At 37.4% G+C, this 19,164-nt stretch overlaps 2 protein-coding genes across 2 annotated transcripts in view; one reads left to right on the forward strand and one right to left on the reverse strand.

Moving 5' to 3' along the window:
- Positions 1-10,140, reverse strand: part of LOC121405914 (deformed epidermal autoregulatory factor 1 homolog) — an 11,092-nt gene extending 952 nt beyond the window's left edge. Inside the window, exons 1-7 of the mRNA XM_041596909.1 lie at positions 9,516-10,140; positions 7,474-7,679; positions 5,689-5,797; positions 4,979-5,190; positions 3,685-3,816; positions 2,064-2,222; positions 1-787 (exon numbers count right to left, since the gene is read on the reverse strand). The exon at positions 1-787 is cut by the window's left edge and continues 952 nt beyond it. Coding sequence (XP_041452843.1) covers positions 611-787; positions 2,064-2,222; positions 3,685-3,816; positions 4,979-5,190; positions 5,689-5,797; positions 7,474-7,679; positions 9,516-9,969 — 1,449 coding nt within the window. The 5' untranslated portion in view covers positions 9,970-10,140 and the 3' untranslated portion in view covers positions 1-610. The remainder of the gene's footprint in view (positions 788-2,063; positions 2,223-3,684; positions 3,817-4,978; positions 5,191-5,688; positions 5,798-7,473; positions 7,680-9,515) is intronic.
- Positions 10,141-10,403: 263 nt separating this feature from the next.
- LOC121406112 (protein PAT1 homolog 1-like) overlaps positions 10,404-19,164 on the forward strand; it is a 59,361-nt gene continuing 50,600 nt past the window's right edge. The window contains exons 1-4 of the mRNA XM_041597128.1: positions 10,404-10,531; positions 14,917-15,001; positions 15,670-15,782; positions 17,340-17,447. Coding sequence (XP_041453062.1) covers positions 10,493-10,531; positions 14,917-15,001; positions 15,670-15,782; positions 17,340-17,447 — 345 coding nt within the window. The 5' untranslated portion in view covers positions 10,404-10,492. The remainder of the gene's footprint in view (positions 10,532-14,916; positions 15,002-15,669; positions 15,783-17,339; positions 17,448-19,164) is intronic.

Here is a 19,164-nt window from a genome sequence, read left to right on the forward strand (position 1 = left end):
AAATTAATCCTGGAGCTTTTCGTGACAAAGTTCATTGTTGTCGGTTCTGGGCCCTGTTGCATAAAAATTACCATTATGATAACTTTGCTATCCATTGGTAACTTGCATGGAATCCTTGATTTGATTGGCTGTTGATTAGCAGTACCATGGTAGCTACCATTGCATGCCAAAATTGCCATAATGGTAACTTTTATGCAACGTGGCCTGGGTCTGACTAAAAGGTCATCTCCAAACATAAAATTACCCATTGTCCATCAAAGATCAAGCAGATTTTAATGATTAACCCTGAAAAGCTCTGGATACACATAGGGTATTAATGAAATCTTGGAAATTGTAAACGGCATGTAAACTTATCACTTAACACACTGAAATAACTCAACACACCACATGTGACACAAATAGATTCAACGTGGCCCAAGGTATCAGCAAACGAACACCCATTGAATCAGTGATCCATGAACTACAGATTTGGGTTTGGATGCTTTTTCATCATACTCTGCGAAGATACGGTTTACAAGAAAAGGTGTTGCACGATATTGTGACTTCAGTACCCTATCGAATTCAGCTTTTGTAACTAGTTCTAGGGGTATTTACTATGGCAGGTCCAGTACTAGGCATCGGGTTCTGGATCTGTCACACTTTGTATCCCCTGGGGGAGCCCTTGGGTGTGGCCACAGCTGTGCTGATGGGACGACCAGTCCTTGCGCTGACAGAACCCGCTGCAGTAGCTCACCCGATGACAACCCGTGCACTCGCTTGTTGCTTCCCTGCCACAGTTGGCGCAGGCCTGTGGAAACAACATAGATTTTATTGACCTTTTTGATATAATATTCGACGAAGTGTTGAGAAGCAGGTTTTTTTCGCTTGTACTTATAATTACATTGTAGGTGGAATACGTGCAGATATTTGTCAAGAATATACAATTGATAGCAAATTTGGTTGGCAGGGGGGGGGGGGTTACAAATATCCTCTGCAATAAGTAACCTGCATTTTGACCAACAGTTTTAATTCAAACCCTGGTATAAAGTTTTGTTTTAGATAGTTAAAACTCTGGTATAAAGGTTTGCTTCAAAAGTGATGCCTAACTTAAAGAGAAATTCCAGTAGTTGCAGTAAACACTGATTTCATGAGATAGTCTGTAAAACCAGGCTTAATTGTCAGTATATCATCGAGGATGAAGATCTGGTACAGTTACATAAACTGACCTTTGTGAAATCTTGAAATCTTCGCTGAAAAACGTTCATACTGAAGATCACCAACACAAATAGGCACACGTGGGACAGTGTATTATTATTGCTGAAATAAAGACCCGACGGAAGTGACCGAATCCGCGCTTATTTTGCTTATTTCTCAGCAATTACACAGTTTCTCCCAGAATCCTTTGGCACATATTTTCTATTCATACAAACAGACACTTGGGTGGTCATTATATTAGATTCTGTAAAAAGTCATTTTGAGATCGTTACCAAAACTGGAATTTATCTTTAAAAGCAGTAGAGACTCAATTCATCACATTTGGAACTCAAACCATTATGGACTGTCCAGGAAAAATAACCAAAATAGTTTTCATCATTGAAGCAGAATGAAACAACAGAGTAAACATAAGATATGTAAAATTTAAAGAGTGTTGTACCATATTCAGCTTCACATGAATTCAAAACAGACTTAGACCAAAGCTAAATTTAAACCAGGCTTCAGAACATGGGCTATTCCCAATAATAACCAGTGTAATATTTGTGGGTTCTTGTATACAGGCAGATTACAAAGGAAGCGAGAGACAAGAGGTTTGTATTTTAGATGTTTATTCACTCAACTCTCAGTAGCAAGTGGGTTGATGATTCAGCATCTCATGGAATACAGGCATCCTATTGTTTAAGTTGTGAGGGGTTTACCGTGGTTCCTCAGAGGCATGTTACATAGGTATCTACACTGGCATACTGGTATGTGATTGGGCATCTCACAGAGATGGAATGTCAGCTTGTTACTCGGGGACTACTAGTCTGGGTATGCTGACTACATTACACATTTATTACAACCAGTAAAGGTTCCAAAAGGGCACTAACCTTTATGAGCTGAGATGATTTCGCCTCTGCCACTGCATCTATCTTCTCTGCTTGTGCCTGGGCCAAAGCTTGCGCTACCGCATTGTCCTTCTCGGCCTTTGCTTCCATCAGAGCTCTTGATAATTGCAGCTGTGCTTCCATCTTAGAATCTGCCAGTATCTGTTTGAAATTAAAAAAACAACATTGAGAGACTTGTTATTTTCTCCTAAGGAGTGGAGAATGTGGATACACTCTTGATATTAAACTGCATGTGAGCTTCCATCTTAGAGTCTGCCAGCATATGCTCGTTATAAAAAGAGTAAGTTGTTATTTATCCCCACGGAGAGGGAAATGGGCATACATTTTTTATAATTGCAGCTAGGCATCCATCTTGGAGTCGGCCAGAATCTGTTCATAGTTTAAAATATTACTGAGTGTCATTCATCCACAGGGAGTGGATAATATATATTCATTGTAAGTGTACAAGGACAATGGTAGTAAAATCCAATGACTGGGACGATCATAATCTGTTGAAAATCAAAGCCATCAAGTTACTTTTTCTTTATCATTAAAGAGCGGAAAATGTGTATTCATTGCATGTGTACAAGGACAACGGATGATAAAATTTAATGACTGGGATGATGATGATCTGTTGAAAATCAAAGCCTTCAAGTTACTTTTTCTTTATCATTAGGGAGTGGAAAATGTGTGAAAATCAAAGCCATCAAGTTGCTTTTTCTTTATCATTAGGGAGCGGAAAATGTGTATTCATTGTATGTATACAAAGATGATAAAATCCAATGACTGAGATGATCGTGATCTGTTGAAAGTCAAAGCCATTAAGTAACTCAATATTTATCCACAGGGAGTGGAAAATGGGTATTCATTGTATGTTTGCAAGGACAAGGCTAATAAAATCCAATGACTGAGATGATCGTGATCTGTTGAAAGTCAAAGCCATTAAGTAACTCAATATTTATCCACAGGGAGTGGAAAATGGGTATTCATTGTATGTTTGCAAGGACAAGGCTAATCAAATCCAATGACTGGGACCATCATGATCTGTTGAAAATCAAAGAAATCAAGTTACTTTCTCTTTATCACCAGGAAGCGGATATGTGTATTCTTTGTATGTGTGCAAGGATAAGGCTGATAAAATCCAATGAATGAAATGATCATGTATTGAATCAAAGCTATTAGTATTAAATGACTTTTTTTATCACCAGGGAGCGGAAAATGAGTATTCATTGTCTGTATACATGGACAAAGGCTGATAAAACTAGGTGAGGGGGATAAGGTTGGAGTCAACGGCCCGTATTCTGAAGTTGGGTTTAACTTACAACATGGTCTAACTCTGTGCTAAAATTATGGGAAGCCATAAGTGTCAAATTTTTTTATTAAGTTGTATGTTTCTTATATTTATTGTACTTTTTCCTGATTCTTCAATGGTGATGACAATCATCTATTTATACTTCCTCCACAGCTATGAATGATTTGAGAGCCAAATGAGCTGAAATATGATATCTCTACTGTTAGTGATTTATGTAACAATTGGCTATCCATACTTAAACCACAACTTTAAACTGGAGTTTAAGTTAAACCCGACTTCAGAATACGGGCCATTGTCAGCCTTGAGTTTTACCTGTTTCTTCTCTGTTTCATACTGTATCTTGGCTTGAGCAAGAGCAGCATCCTTACTGCTCTGGGATTGGTGCTTGGCTTGCTCGATCATCTGCTTCAGCTGCTGCGCTTGCTGGATCAACTGTGTTGCCATCTACATTGAAAATGAAAATAAACAAATTGATTTCATATATTTCAGTGCTACTTTTCACAACCTACTGCATAAATAGGTCTTGGTTGGGACGGACGGAATACCGGGAACCGTCAGATGTGTGCGGGTTCTGGTTTTGTTTTTCCATTCTGGTATTCCGGAAAAACAATGTAATACATAATAGTTTAACATTTTCTTCTTCTGAATATCTTAAGATAACCTTTGAGTATGTTTCATTCAGTCTTACCAATCACAACATAGGTTTCTTAGTCACATTTCAGGTGACCACCGAGAGAAATATGATGAGAAGACGGGAAAAATCTTGCCTATGTTTACATGGCCATCTTGTTCTCTTTTTTAGTAGCCAAGCTACGAGACAAATATAGAGGGCGGCAGACTCTAATTGCATCATGTAGCTTAGCTACTATCAAAGAGAACAAGATGAACACATAAACACGGCAAGTTTCTACCCGTCGTCTCATATTTTTCTTGTTTTTTTGTTGTTGAATGTTTCTTTAAAAATGAAATCAATATTGTAATCTGTGACTTCTTTGCACTTTCCCGGTCGTGAATTCATTTATCGGGATACCAGATTCCAACCGGCACAACACCAACGGATTCAGGAACAAAAAATTCGGACCCGACTCAGGCCTATGCATAAATATGCAACATTGGATAAACTTTTAGATTGCAGGGGGGGGGGTTTCCAGGGCTCTTTTGAGCATTCTGGGAACGATTGTCCGGACCCACTGTGTCATTTTTTCCCCTGGTTGATATATATTAGGTGAATAGGTATACGTAACACAAGGGTAGCATTTGATCATAAGGCTGACATATATGTGTGATTGTGAGTATACAGGTTATCGGTAAGATCAAACTATGTGTCACGCTTACTACAAAGTGCTGAATTGTGTAATTAATTCAGGATTAATCCCTTGAAATGCACCGGAAGGCTGCTTGAGCTTAAAGCTGGGGCACATAACAATGTGCCTCGGAATAGATTATTTCTAAATAGATGGCACAATATAAATGCCTATTTTCATTATTAATATTATTTTCAATGCTTCAGAGTTTGGGGTCAACATATAATAATCCATTCCCCAAGAAACCTGACACCCCACTGACTATTAACTTTGGTGTTAGAAAATTACAGGAGCGCTCTTACCTCTTCGAGGTGCCACCAGTGCTGCATCTCCAAATCCGGTGCCTTGGGTGTATTAGGGGTCATCGGAGGTATAGAGGACAGAGGGGTCAAGGGTGTCAAGGTCGGGGCAAGGGTGGGAGTCATCGATGCCAAGGTCAGGGCAGTATCGCCCATACCTAACCCATTCTGACTTTCCAGTGACATGGATCGGCCATCTTCTGTTAAGGCAGCAACTGTAAAAGGAGGGGAGCATTGAAAGATAATATGAATGAGGAGAGTAAGAGAGAGAAACAAAGAAAAATATATAGGGAGAGGGGAAGAGAAAAAGAGATGCAGAAAAATGCATGCGGCCCAGGTGAGGTGAAATAGTCCTATAGATGCACTGAATACTTTCAGACCAATACGTTTGTTCACCTCGGACAGGGTAATAATACCATATATAAAGCAAAGTAGAATATATGGAGCTACGCTCAATCCAGCCTTGCATTACATGTGAATTTTTAATATACATGTATTTGTGAAGGGTATTTGGGATTTAAAATGGTATCCTCTTGTGATGAACAGAGATGTCACATTCAATTTTATAGCACAAAATTTCGATGCAGAATTTAGAAAATGGGTTTCATAAAAGAATGTTATTTTCAGCATAAAAGGGAGGGATTTGAAGATGAAATCACTTGAATATCTTGGTCATTTCTGATGGTGGAAATGTACAAATGCTAGAATCTTACCATCTTTTAACTTGGGCATCTTCTTCTTGAAAGTAGGTGTAGAGGGCAGGCTTTCCCTCTCGTCTTTTTTCCTCCGTTTGTAAGGAACAAAGAGTCTGACTGGTCCAGACTAAAAAACAAAAAAAGAAACCAGTAAATAACTAGGGCAACCAAATAATTTCATCATATATTTAGCAGGCCTAGGCAATGCAACATATTTGGGATGTTTTTTGGTACATGTAGGTGTCTCACCCCCCCCACAAAAAAATGGAATGAAATCAGATCAAACACAGCCCTAAAACACAATTCCTGTGAGAAGTAAAATCAAAAGCACAAAGAGATAATGACATAATCTTAGATTAGAAAACCAGAAAACACAACGAGAGTATCAATATTTTTCTTTCTATTAAAGTTCTTACAACTTTAAATTTATTCATTTTTTCTTGTCATTTCATGCACTCGATCATAAAGCTTAGTTTAAAGCTCTCAGTACAGATTTAAACTGGAAACTCACGTTGAAGGCATTTGATGACAGCTTGACTATGACTTAATCTCTCAAAGAGAAACAGTAATGGAAGTTTCATAATATCTAATTAGTAATGATACATGAGTACACCTCTTGTATGTTGTACGATGCAAAAATCATCTTGAAACCTGTGCAATTTTTTACCCTGGTGCCTTTACAACAGGCCTCCTGCTAAAATACTTGGCACAGATGACTTCTGATCTTAAGGTTAAAGGGATGGTCCAGGCAGGAAATATTCATGTCTCAATATATAGAGTAAAATTCACAAAGCCAAATGCTGAATATTTTATCAAAATCGGATAACAAATAACAAAGTTATTGAATTTTAAAGATTTGCATTATTCCCGTGAAACAGTTCTAGGCAAGTCTTTATGAATATTTATTAGGTGGGCTGATGATGTCATATCTCCACTTGTTCTTTTGTATTTTATTATATGAAATTACGTTTTTTTCATAAATTTTCTACCAAGAACTAAAACAATTGGATTGACAACTGATTAAGTGCATTAGTTATTCATTGCCGCAACTTATTTCATCATGATGGATACACATCATTTACACATGTATAGAATAATAAAACATTTATGATTTCATGCAATAACATAAGAGAAAGGAAAGTGGGATGTGACATCAGTCCACCTAATGAATATTCATGATGATGTGCAAATAACTGTTTTCACAAAATATTGATATACTTTAAAATTCAATAACTTTGTTATTTGTTATCCAATTTTGATGAAATTTTCAGCATTTTGCACTTTGAATTTTATTCTATTAATTTTGATTATAAATATTTCCAGCCCGGACCATCCCTTTAATTGCCGATTCGTCTATTGCCAACTCATCCACTACCTACCTAATCACATGGTCTAACTACATTTAGTCTAATGCCATTCCATCCATCAACATATCATCTTACAACCATTTAGTCCACTTTATACCATTTGGTCAAACAATCACTTTGTCTAATCATCAGTTCGTCTATGACCAATGTATCTGATAACCAGCTGGTCTTACATCTATTTTGTTTTCATTCATTTTGCCCAATTAGCACTAGGTCCAATTAGACCACATGGTACATGGACTAAGTGGCTATTGGACCAAATGGCTATGAGACGAAATGGTGAGTGGATGAAATGGCAATTATACCACGTGGATAGTGGACAAACTGATAGCAGACCAATGATAGTAGACGAGTTGGCAATTGGACGAATTGGAATTAGAACAATTAAACGTAAACCCTAGTTCTTAAAGCTTAATAAACTAAAGTCGCTTCTTACCACTCCATCATCATCACAACAAGATGCACAGGTACAGGATGCTGCATGGGGCTGGATGATGCCTTCCTCGATTAGACACTGAAGCGTTCGACCTCCAAACCGGATGCTTCTCTTCCAGTCCTTGCTGTTACCCCTCCCACAAAGTGACTCAAACTCCGATGGCGTGTACCATTGATCATTGTAGCGGACACATTTGCCTCTCCCACCTGTTTTAAAGAGAAATTAGTTGTTGTTGAATTGCCATTCAGATATCACAAATTATAACTATAGAGTAAAAATTTTGATGAAATATATGTGGATTTTATACAATGATGCTTGAAAACCCAACTACTCTGGGAGCTTTTTTCAATATTATGAAGGTCCAAATGCCCCCTAGCATGGGTCTATCTTCTTGTCAGCTTCATTTATTCTTTACCTTTTTGGCCTTTGTTGTAGAACATTTGGGGCCATGGGCCAAACACTTCCAACTGCATGCCAGTGCTATGCCGGTGGAGTCCTGGGGCAGATACCCCGGAAACCTCTTGATATTAACCCACTTCTAACCTTACAGATGGCCGCTATCTTTAATCGAATTGCGGGTATATAGCTTTTACACAACATATTACTTCAACGCAGTTGCGTAATGAATCAAATATCTTGATGGAGCACAACAAATGTGGCAAAATTTGCAAACAGTCCCCAGCATACAGGGAGCCAGAAAAAAAAAGAAGCTCTTTGAAATAAGATTCAAATTGTTTGTTTGATAGATTTTAACCTCATATGCAGCAAATAACGTATCACATATCCTTTTTTTCCATTCACTTCCTTTCGTTATCTCCTTCATTTTTTTTCCCCTTGACTGTGGAACCGATTAAAGGGGAAGTTCACCCTGAAGAAAAGTTTGTTGTAAAAATAGCAGAAAAAATAATAAAAAATATTGGTGAAGGTTTGAGGAAAATCCGTCAATGATTAAGAAAGTTATTAGAATTCATAGTTTTGAATTTGTGACGTCATATGCGAGCAGCACTCCTACAAAGCAAGTGGTAAAAAATCTTTTAAATGTCATTTTCTCAGAAAATTGAAAACGGTTTTTACTGTGCCTTTTGTATATCAATAGACAAATCATTTCACACCCGATCATAAATAGAAAACAAAATAAAGTCATCAGGAACCATACAAAATTTGAAATTCATTGATTTTTTACCATTCGCTATGTAGGAATGCTGCTCGCATATGACGTCACAAATCCAAAACTTTGAATTCTAATAACTTTCTTAATCTTTAACGGATTTTCTTCAAACCTTCACCAATATTTTTTATTATTTTTTCTGCTATTTTTACAACAAACTTTTCTTCAGGGTGAACTTCCCCTTTAAGCCCCCCCCCCCATATGTCAGCCCTTCAACATAAAGCCTAATGCCAGAAGGGTCCAACGCAGGAGCCGTTTTCAAGCCCTTTAGGTTACAGATGAAGAGCCCCTACTGCAAGGGGCCGTTATTGCATAAATTTTGCAAGCTTATAAATTGGATTTCATATGGGAACAGTACAAATACATGCAGGCCACCCATCTTTAGTTTCTTATTTCAATCCTCGGCAGCCAGATGGTGTTATTAAGTTCTTTTTTTCTTGCCCTTTTAATTATATTTAACGTTAAGCTACATTTACTTTCTTAGTTTTTTACTTAAATACTACACAATCTAAAGTAAGTATTTTGGGATGATTTGTTCTTCTTTTCTCACATGTGTTCTTCGTATCTTTCTTTTCCTGCGCTTCTTGCCTTCTGTTTTCCCTTTTTATTTATGTTCTTTATTTTTTCTTTCCCCCTTTAAATTTTTTTCCTGGTCATGCTGGTGAAATGCGCCCAGCCCCAGGGCAGATTGAATTTGAAGTTTACCCTTCATGGAATCATGCCCTTTGTCATGTTTGTGTTTGACCAGATCTAGTATTAAAATGTTTCTATTCTTTTTTGCATGCGATTAATTATCAATGATACAAAAGGTGAATTATGAGTCTGAAAAACCTCATTGCATGTCTTGCATTTATTTCCCAGGCGTTACACCTACCAGAACCTAGTTTTGATTTGAACAGTTCTGCACCGTTGTTTCTGCATCTCACTGGCAGCACGTCCAAGTGTACGGTGTCGTCCCACGTATAGTGCCGCTTCTCCCCCGATGGCGACGACGGAGTGCAGGGGGTAGCCGGAGTCTTTAAACCGTCAACAAGAGCAGCTGCTGCATCAGCCTGCTGTACCACGGCAATTATTCTTGGTTTCAGAGGGGCACCATCTTGCACTTGAACAGGCAGTCCATTAGCAGTGAATATTCCTGTAGGTGTTGCTGCAAAAACATGTTCGGTAACAGCAGAAGTGCTAATTTGACCAGACGATACTGAAACGGAATCATTCGCGAAGGCAGAGTCGTCGGCATTTGGACTCGGTAGACCTTCGGAGATGTCGGTAATTCCGACCGTCACTTCGGTAACTTCTGTATTTTCCATATCTTCACCACTGTCCCCCATTTAAGCCGCTATACTTGACTGTAAACTATAGAACATTAACAATCGGTCAGATCAAAATGAAAATCGCATTTTAAAAGTACGAATTTCGAGAATTAAAATTGTTAAACGATATGGTCGGGAAATTTCGTAAATCACTCGCAATATGGCTCCCTCGCCCTTTCGTTTTTCGGAGATTCACTACACATGCGCGATAAAGGTTACATTGGAAACGTCCATATGGGCTTAGGGGTAAAAGGATAATGTTATCACAAGAAGAGTTAATTTTGCGAATTTTCAATAAGTTTTTGAAAATATAAATCGATGTATAGAATGAAAGTATGGTATGTAAAGTTGAAAAATATTAATTCATACAATTTTGATGAATCAAACATGCAATATTATATTGATCATTAAATCATATTCGCTGCACAAATTAAGAAGTACCCCCTTGCCAAAGTGTGCTAACCTTTGTCGTCTCTACATTTATTTCAAGGGATGAAATGGATTACACCAAAGTCAGAATTTTCAACACTGCAAAAACAAGATGACAGACAATTTATTTGGTTATGGCGGAGATTTACCTGTAAGTTATTTTGCTATGCGTGTTTGTGATATGGAATTGATTTTCTTTGGTTGTAGATACTGCAGAATTAATAAATTCATTTCAAAACTTTGATATTCAATTTAGGCGCATTGGTCCTACATATGGCTTTCTGTGTAAGTTAAAGTATATTGGCCATTGAGATTTGGACACACACACGTATTTGCCAAGATTGCGAGGTAAGCTCGCACCACCAACGTGTATACGTAATGGATTTTAGAGTCGTCGGTTAAGTTACATCCCTTCATAATGCAAACGATGTTAGCCAAAACTCATTCCGCTACTCACCAGGGCTTTTGATCTGAGTGATGAAGAAAAAAAGCGTTCCATTTTCATTTCAATTTTTAACACATATTTTTAATTATAAAAAGGACATAAAATAAAAAGAGCAAAATCGCTTACCACAACGAACAATTGTCCATAGACTGTGTACAACGGATAGATCGTCTCCGCACAGCGATTCGAGGACCGCTGATTGGTCAATCGCGCAGATCACGTCATGACCACGTGGTCCCAAAAATAATTCCTTCGGACTGCGTGCGGAAGTATCGATAGCGATAACGATATCCGGTCACGTTGTGTACGCCGTAAATAGTTTTGGTTCGTGATCGGATCGCTCTGGTATCGATCGAAAATTATCGAAACTCTGCAATTTCATGCATATTCATGCGACGCTCCGAAACCCGGAAGCCAATTGACTTTGTGCACGTTGCGATAGACTCTCCAAATTCCAACGAACACGATGGCATATAGACGCTAATTCGTAAGATTTTGACGGAATAGCAAGAAGTAATCGAAATTTGCTTACCTGTGCAGTATCGGTGAGAAAATAGATCCTCCGAGAATACCTTTCATAATTCATATAAAATACGGGAAAGTGAAATTCTAGGTCGATTTTGGTACGAGGTGATAGAGAATTGCACACTTGTTTTGGTGGAATTCTGTGTGGGGAAATAAAAGGCTTGCACTGCGCATGCTTACTATATTTTCATTCATAAATTGGTTCTCGGCAGGGGCTGGATGACGTCATGTAATAACAGGGCTCGAAATTGGTGGCGGTCCGGGGCCATTGACCGCCTAAAGCTCCGTCGGGCACCCTAAAATTCGGGTAATAGTGCCCGGGCTGACCACCAGAAAAAATAAATGTAGAAAACCGAAAATGAAATTTTTCAAAGTTTTCCCATATTTCACAAGCAAAAAAGAAAGAAAACAAAGTTAACAACTAATTCCCTCAATTTATTTAGCAAGCCGGTTTTGCGCTATTTTCTTCAATCTACACACAAAGACACACACACACACACAAAGTCAGCATACAAACATGTACTAGCCGGTGCACACGGCAGGGCCTCCCGCCCGTGTGTGGCATGCAGGTGTGCTTACCTGCACTCCGGAAGTACCTGGACATCCCCGATCAAAGAGTAAACAATTCCACATGAAAAATATTTTTCCACCAATATAATCACAAAATCGGCGGGAATTTGTTATGATTATATGGATTCTCATATTACTGATTTGGTGATGTGATCAGAGGAGCAAGTTATTGAGTTTTCAGCTTTCGTTTTGAATCTTGAGATCGGTGTGAACTTGTAGCTGTGTGAGTGTGATGCCGTGATGATTCACATAATTTTCAAGTTTGACAGTTTCACTTTGAAATCCAATAATTTATTCTAGAACATTTTAGTTTTCTATCAATTTCTATGATATAAAAAATAATGATCTGTATTTTTTTTTATGATTGGACTTTTTTTTAAAGTTTGAATTTTCCTCTTCCTTTCTTTCTTTTTCTTTGTTTTCAATCCTTACTTCATCCTTTCTGCTGGTCTTTTCTGTTCCATCTATCTTTGTTTTCAATCTTTCCTTGCTTTCTTTCCTCAAACTTTCATTCCTTCTTTTTTCTTATTTCCTTCTTTCTTTCCTTAAATTTTTGTTTGCTCCCTTCTCTCTCCCTCTCGTTCTTCTTTTTGTTCTTTATTTCTGTAATCCCTTCTTTCTTTCAGCTCCTTCCATTCTTTTCTTTCTTCGGTTCTCTCTTTGCTTCATTCTTTTTTCCTTTTCTTTTCCCTTATTCTTTCTTTCCTTCCTGATTTTTCTTTTTCTCTCTTATTTTTTTTCTTTTCCTCATTCCTTCTTTCTTCATCCTTTCTTCTATCCTTCCTTAATTCTTTTTTTTCATTCCATCTATCTTTATTTCCTAGCTTTCCTTCCTTTAATTCTGTGTTCATTTATTTTCTTCATTCATTCTTTCTTATTTCTCTCATTGTTTTTCATTCTTTTCTTCTTTATTTTTCCTTCATTCTTTCTTTCCTCAAGATTTTCTTTTTGCTTCCTTCTCCCTTCCTCTCCGCTTTCTTTTTGTTCTCTTTCCTTCTTCCATTACTTTCTTTCTTTCTTTTTTCATTCTCTCTCCCCTTCATTCTTTCCTACCTCTTTCATCCTTTCATCCATTATTTCCTTCAATGTTATTTTCTTCCTCCGTTTTTCGTAATTATTTATTTCTTTCAAAAAATGAAGGAAACCTCTTTCTTTTTTCTAACTTTCTTTTTCTTTCTTGCCTTCATTCTTTCTTTCACACATTAATTCATCTTCCATTTTTTTCTTTTTCTTCCTTTTTTTTCTTTTCTTTCTTTCTTTCTTTCTTTCTTTATCTATTTCAAAGAATGAAGCATATTCCTTTCCTTTATTCTTTCTTTCATCCCGATTTATCCTCTCTCTTTTCATTTTTTCCCATTATTTTCTTTACTTCATTTTTCCATTTATCTCCTCCGTTCTCTTTTCTTCCCTTTTTTCTCTCTCCTTCATTCTTTATTTATATATTTATTTCCCTCCCTCCTTCCTTCTTTCTTTCTTTGTATTTGTATTCAGTAATATTTTCAGTGATTCTCTTTGATATTGTGTGTAATGCTGTAATGTATACTTCTGGGGCCCATTTCATGAAAAAGTTGCTCTAAATTCTTTCGCAGCTAGAGGCTGAATTATGGAATCTTTTACAAATCAAAAATATAAACATTACATAAACATAAATAATTACATAATCACAGCCAAATTGAAATGAAGTGTTTCGCAGCAAACTTACGCATACAGAGTTGATACACTTTACAATCATGATACAATATTTTCGATATGCATGTGGTGACCACCTAAACTGCCATTTGACCACCTAAAGTTCAGTCCAGGGTGCCCGGCTGACTTCCAAAAATTAAAGTTAATCGAGAGGCCTGTAATAAGCAAAATTGTACACGACCGCTACGTTCACGCTACGCTATCCGTTGTACACAATTGTTCGTTGTGCTTACCTCTGCTCGGGTGCCTGGATTCTGGAAAAAGTGGCTTCGCATGTCTCTTCCACGGAAATAAAAGGAAAGTCGTTGGTGGCGCTAATACAATTCACACTTAATTCGGCTTCAGCTTGTCGGTATTTTAAAAACTAGATAAGATTCTTGATTCATTGTATTTGTATGCGCAATTCCAATTATTGTTTGATAATAGAGACACCAATAATAAATGCAATAACTTAAAAAACATACTTTTTATATTATTTTTGCTGACGATAATACTTTTTGGAAAATATTCAAAGCTATGACAAATTGAACAACAAATATAGAAAATTCTGAACGAAGCCCCGCATGTGCTACCGTTCGTTTGTCAATTAACGTTCCACCAAAGTCTTTAGGGTAAAAAGATTGGACACTGTCTTTGCCGACTTTGCGTAACATTTTGCATCGATTTATGTGTAAGATAGTTTTGTGCCTAGTCTTTCCCTTGTAGTGTTTTTGATATGAAGATAAATCGCCCACCCTCTTTAGCTTATTAGACGAAAAATTTGGGAAATTGCTAGCTCGCTCCTTATTTTGTCTATGAGAAGAAAAATCAACGCTTAAATTACGCTTTTTAAGGGATATTCATATTAGGAGGAATTGACTTCACATCGTTCAGTATGTTTCGTAGGACTACGAGGACTTAATTCTGTAAATCCTCTTATTAAATTTGCCAATTTTGATGCAATTTTGCATACACCGTGCCTTCAGTTTTCCTGTACACGGTGGCATTAATGCACCCATGGGTGGGGATGGGTGAAAAACGGGGGTGCGTGCGAAGCTCGTCCAATATTTCCTTGTATTAATCTCAAGGCCATCCAATATTAAAGGAGAATGAAACCATTGGAACAAGATAGCTTGTGTGAAAACAGAAAAATCAAAGAAACAGAGCAACAAAAGTGTATACTATACACAATTAGCATCCACTTTGAATAACAAAAATAAAGTGGGAGGTTCTATTCAGGCCAGTCATGTTGTGCAAACAAGATATTTTAAAAATTTGTTTGTTTTATTCCTCATCATCATTTGCCTTTTCAATGTTTTGTTAATCAGCCACTTGATGAGGGACCAGATGAGGAGGATGAAGGAGAGTTCTATGACAATGTCAATGATGACACCTTTGGAACCGGAGCTGATGGTTAGTGTATTATGATTATTACTATTATATATTCAGTTAAAATATGTACTGTAATGATGTAGAGTCCAGAGTCAATTATCTTGCCGCCTCGGAACTGACAACCACCCAGATATAGCTAGAATCAATGGTTACAATATGGACACAATAATTTGTATAATATTATTTTTTTTAGGCTAGTGACGCCAATGGTAGCATCACCATCCCCTTGAAGGGGATTGGGATGCTCACGCTTTCAAGGCGAGTTGGAATTGACCAATCCTAAGCCAAATTCTAATGTGGTGTTGCGAGAGAATTTTTTCATCCTATTGCAACTATCCCTTGGAAATTTACAATTGATAGAGCAATTTTAACTATTAATGCAAATCAGTTTAACGTCTTGTTTCAAAAGGTAGACCAACAAACTGACAATTGATTTTGGGACCTGAAATTAGCTTGCAAGTTTCCTTCAACGCTCCATAAATGTAAAATTTTTATATTTCTTCTGGGTTGTGGATGATTCTAGATAGTTTATTACACATGTATGCCATTTTATTTGTAACATCAGAAAGTAACTACATTTATTTGAGGGGAATCTCTTAGTATGTATAGGGGTATTACAGATTTGTAGTGGTGAAAATGCTGTTTTTTTTTTAAATGGAATTCATTGTCATTCAATTTTGATTTTGTAGCTGGAGATTGGGTTGATGCTCATGAGCGTATGGCAGATGAGTTCCAGTTTGGTGGAGATCAACCAGCCGGAGCTCACGGGGGACAGCATGATGGTATGGTACCTTTTTTTGAGGTGAGAACCAAATAGTTTGCAGTGTGCAGGTCAAACATCATAATTTGAGATGGGGTCTGTGGGGTTCAGCATGGTGATATGATATACAAATAGCGAATAGGCATGAGTGCGATGGGGCGAGATTTCGCATGAGGTGAAAGAGAGATGCTCTATTCAGCGAGGTGTTACATGTAGCTGAGTTGAATAGAGTGTTTCTTTCTTTCACCGAATGCAAAATCTCGCACCATTGCACGAATAAGAATATTTGCTATTTGTGTTGTACAATGCCTCAGACTTTAGCGAAAATATCAGGGAAAAAGGGAGTATTTTCTTGCAGTATCTATGAAAAGGGAGCAAAATATTGAAAGCAAAAAGCAATTCCCACAAGTGCACATTATCTCGGGCAGCATGCGCATGTAGCCAGCAAGCTATGCACGTATTTAACCTTCATTTACTGAGCGCAATGAATTGAATCGTATTGTGACGTCACCTCCCAAAGCCGTGCAATGGTACATTTTGGATGGTACGTCTTGCGTGCAACGGTACGAATGTTTGACATTCAGCCTCCCATTTGCTTGCATACAACAAGCTAAGTATGCGTTGTACAATGCCCTTCGTTGAACTCTCAAAGAAGATAGAAAAGTGTCAAACATTACCTACCGCATTGGCCCAAATGACAGGACATGATGTAAGAGAGCCATCAAGGAAATGAACAGTCCAACCCCACAAAATGTGACTTTAAACGCTGATGAGTTGCAGCCCCACAATCCTTTTTTCTTGAGACTATTAAGTGAATTTCAATTCTCATGGAACATCCAGTCAGGGACCCTGTAAGATTGCATGGTGCTATTCTTTGAGATGAGACCGTCAATGTTTGCAGTTTGCTGGCAAAAAAATATTTGTTTGTGTTTAGAATATAGTATTAAATTGTAGTTATGCTAACTCCGATGAAACCTTGATGACTTTGCTTTGCTAATGAACCATGTTACCAGGGTAGTTATCATAATGCCTAAGTTATCTTATATTTTTATTATTAAATGGACCCCTGGCAGTGCTTGCTATATAATTGCTTTGCTTGTATTGCCCTCCATAACCGCCTCATACTGACAATATTTCTAAGCTGATAAAAAAGGGGGTAACTGCTTCCTTTGAGCTTCCTTTGTGTATTTCCTAGTTTTTCTTTATATGTGGAAGAGCCGTGGTGTAGTGGTTCTGACTCTCGCCTTGTAAACAGGAGTCGTGTGTTCGAATCCCACCACGGTCTATCGTCCTTTGGCAAAGCGTTAATCCACACTTTGCCACTCTCGACCCAGGTGCTAAATGGGTATCCGGTAGGATGCAAAGGATATTGTATGTTTGATTTGCCAGCGCCATAATGTGGCTGCGGCAAATGCAAGGAATGCTCCCCAGGGAGTGGAAATTGTGCACTTTTGTGCTTGATTGAAATGGATCCAATGACCGGGGTAATAATATGCTGTAATGCGCTATGGGCCATTCTGGGAAAAGCGCTTTATAAAAATTGGCTATTATTATTATTATTATTATATGAGAATCTTGATTGATTGTGTTTGTGACCAGGAGGAAGACCTTGAGAAGAGTATCACCAAGCTAGTTCTTGAAGAGGAAGAAACTTACTATGATCCAGCCAGCAGGACCTCTTCCCAGTCCAAGCCCATCTCCATCAAGGTAATTTCGTTCACGAGATATTGCTAAGATTGTTTCAAGGTTTTAAACTCTAATGGTCCGGCAGCATATGTCATTTACTTCGACAAATTGGCTAAGTCTGATTTTTCACTTTAATGTGATTGGTGACATCACAAGGAACAACTTCCAACTTGGTGACAAATTTCTAATGGTCATCTTGACCATGTTGGGGGTCAATTTTTTAAATTGCCCCAATTCTCTCAAATGACACATCAAATTGTTTGTCTTGTTATACTGAACAAAAAAGTGTACACAATTATATACTCTTGACCTCCCGTTAAAAAGTTATGACCAGAAATGTCAAAGGTCAACGAACTTTTGTTAAATGGCAAATTACACCGAAGGTCTTAAGAAAGCTCATTTATTCCGTGTTTTTATGCATGTGTGTACTTTTTTATTTTCGATTTTGATAATTCAGAAGTCCTTATCTAGAAGGATATAAAGGGTCAAGACAAGGTCAGGGAAAGGTCAAAAGGTCAACAAACTTTCATTGGAGGCCAAAAATACACGTCTAATAGCGGTTAGAAGTTTAGAAATCTTATTTTTCGTGGGTTCTTTATTTTGAGTCTATATCTCAGAAGATATTTTATATATAAAGGGGTCAAATATGCTTATTTAGTACTTGGTTGGAATTCCTCCAAAATACTCCTGATGGAATTTTAACTGGAGGTTGTGGTGGGTGAGGGTGGATTTAGGGAGTTTTTAGAATTGCAGCTTTGAATTTATCTGGGTCGGTTTGACATACCAGGGTAGGGATTTAGGAACAAGATAGATCAACAGAGATAGACGTCGATTACATTCAGTGTGGTATGGTACTGCAGGAATACTTTGAAACCACTTGACAAACCCTATAATGCCCTTAAAAGTCGTATCATCTTCATGATGTACTTATGAATGCAACCAGCTCTTTCTGAGTTTCTTGATTTTCTGGATTTAGGAATTCAATTCAAGTTCAATTCATTGTCAATTTACTAGTCTTTGATATGTAAAGATACATTTACTCCGTTTGCTTTGTACATAATATTTTAATCAACAGAAAGTATTGTAATGTATTGGGGGTATATAATTATGTGCACTACATGTACATGTATGTTAACAGACACATCACTTGATCAGTGCTCCCAGCTCCTAAAAAAGATGCCTAACATCTTTTTTGGATTAACTTACGAATAAGATGAGGTAAGGAATGAGGATGATATAAGTTGGACTCAAATTGCTATTAATTCTAATGTGTGACTGTTATTTATTTCTGACAAAGAGGCAACATCGTTCATGCATGCTCATTGTAGTCAGTCATTGGTGTCCATCATGCTAATGTGATATGTTCTGACCATTACTCGATCTCTGGAGCCAACGACTACACATTCCTGATTATGTGCTGACATTAACACGGCTTGTACTATTTTATCAAGTGTGTTTTTCCAGAGCATACAACGTGAAACTAAATTTAATACCAGATGCAGATTTTGTTTTTGTTCTTTTGTCGTTCTTGTTTTTTTCCTACTTGCTGAATTACCTGGATGTTACTAAAAAGAATAAGGGCAATTCCACAGGTTGGTGGACATGAGCTTAAAAATTCAAATTCAATATTTTCTTGAATTTTTTAATACTTTAAGTCCTTCATACATGATAGTTTCAGGAACAAGAAATAAAAAGTTTATTTTCATATGTATACTTTGGAAAAAAATGGTCAAAAGTT

This window comes from Lytechinus variegatus, chromosome 19, assembly GCF_018143015.1.
Source record: "Lytechinus variegatus isolate NC3 chromosome 19, Lvar_3.0, whole genome shotgun sequence".
Lineage (NCBI taxonomy): Eukaryota > Metazoa > Echinodermata > Echinoidea > Temnopleuroida > Toxopneustidae > Lytechinus > Lytechinus variegatus.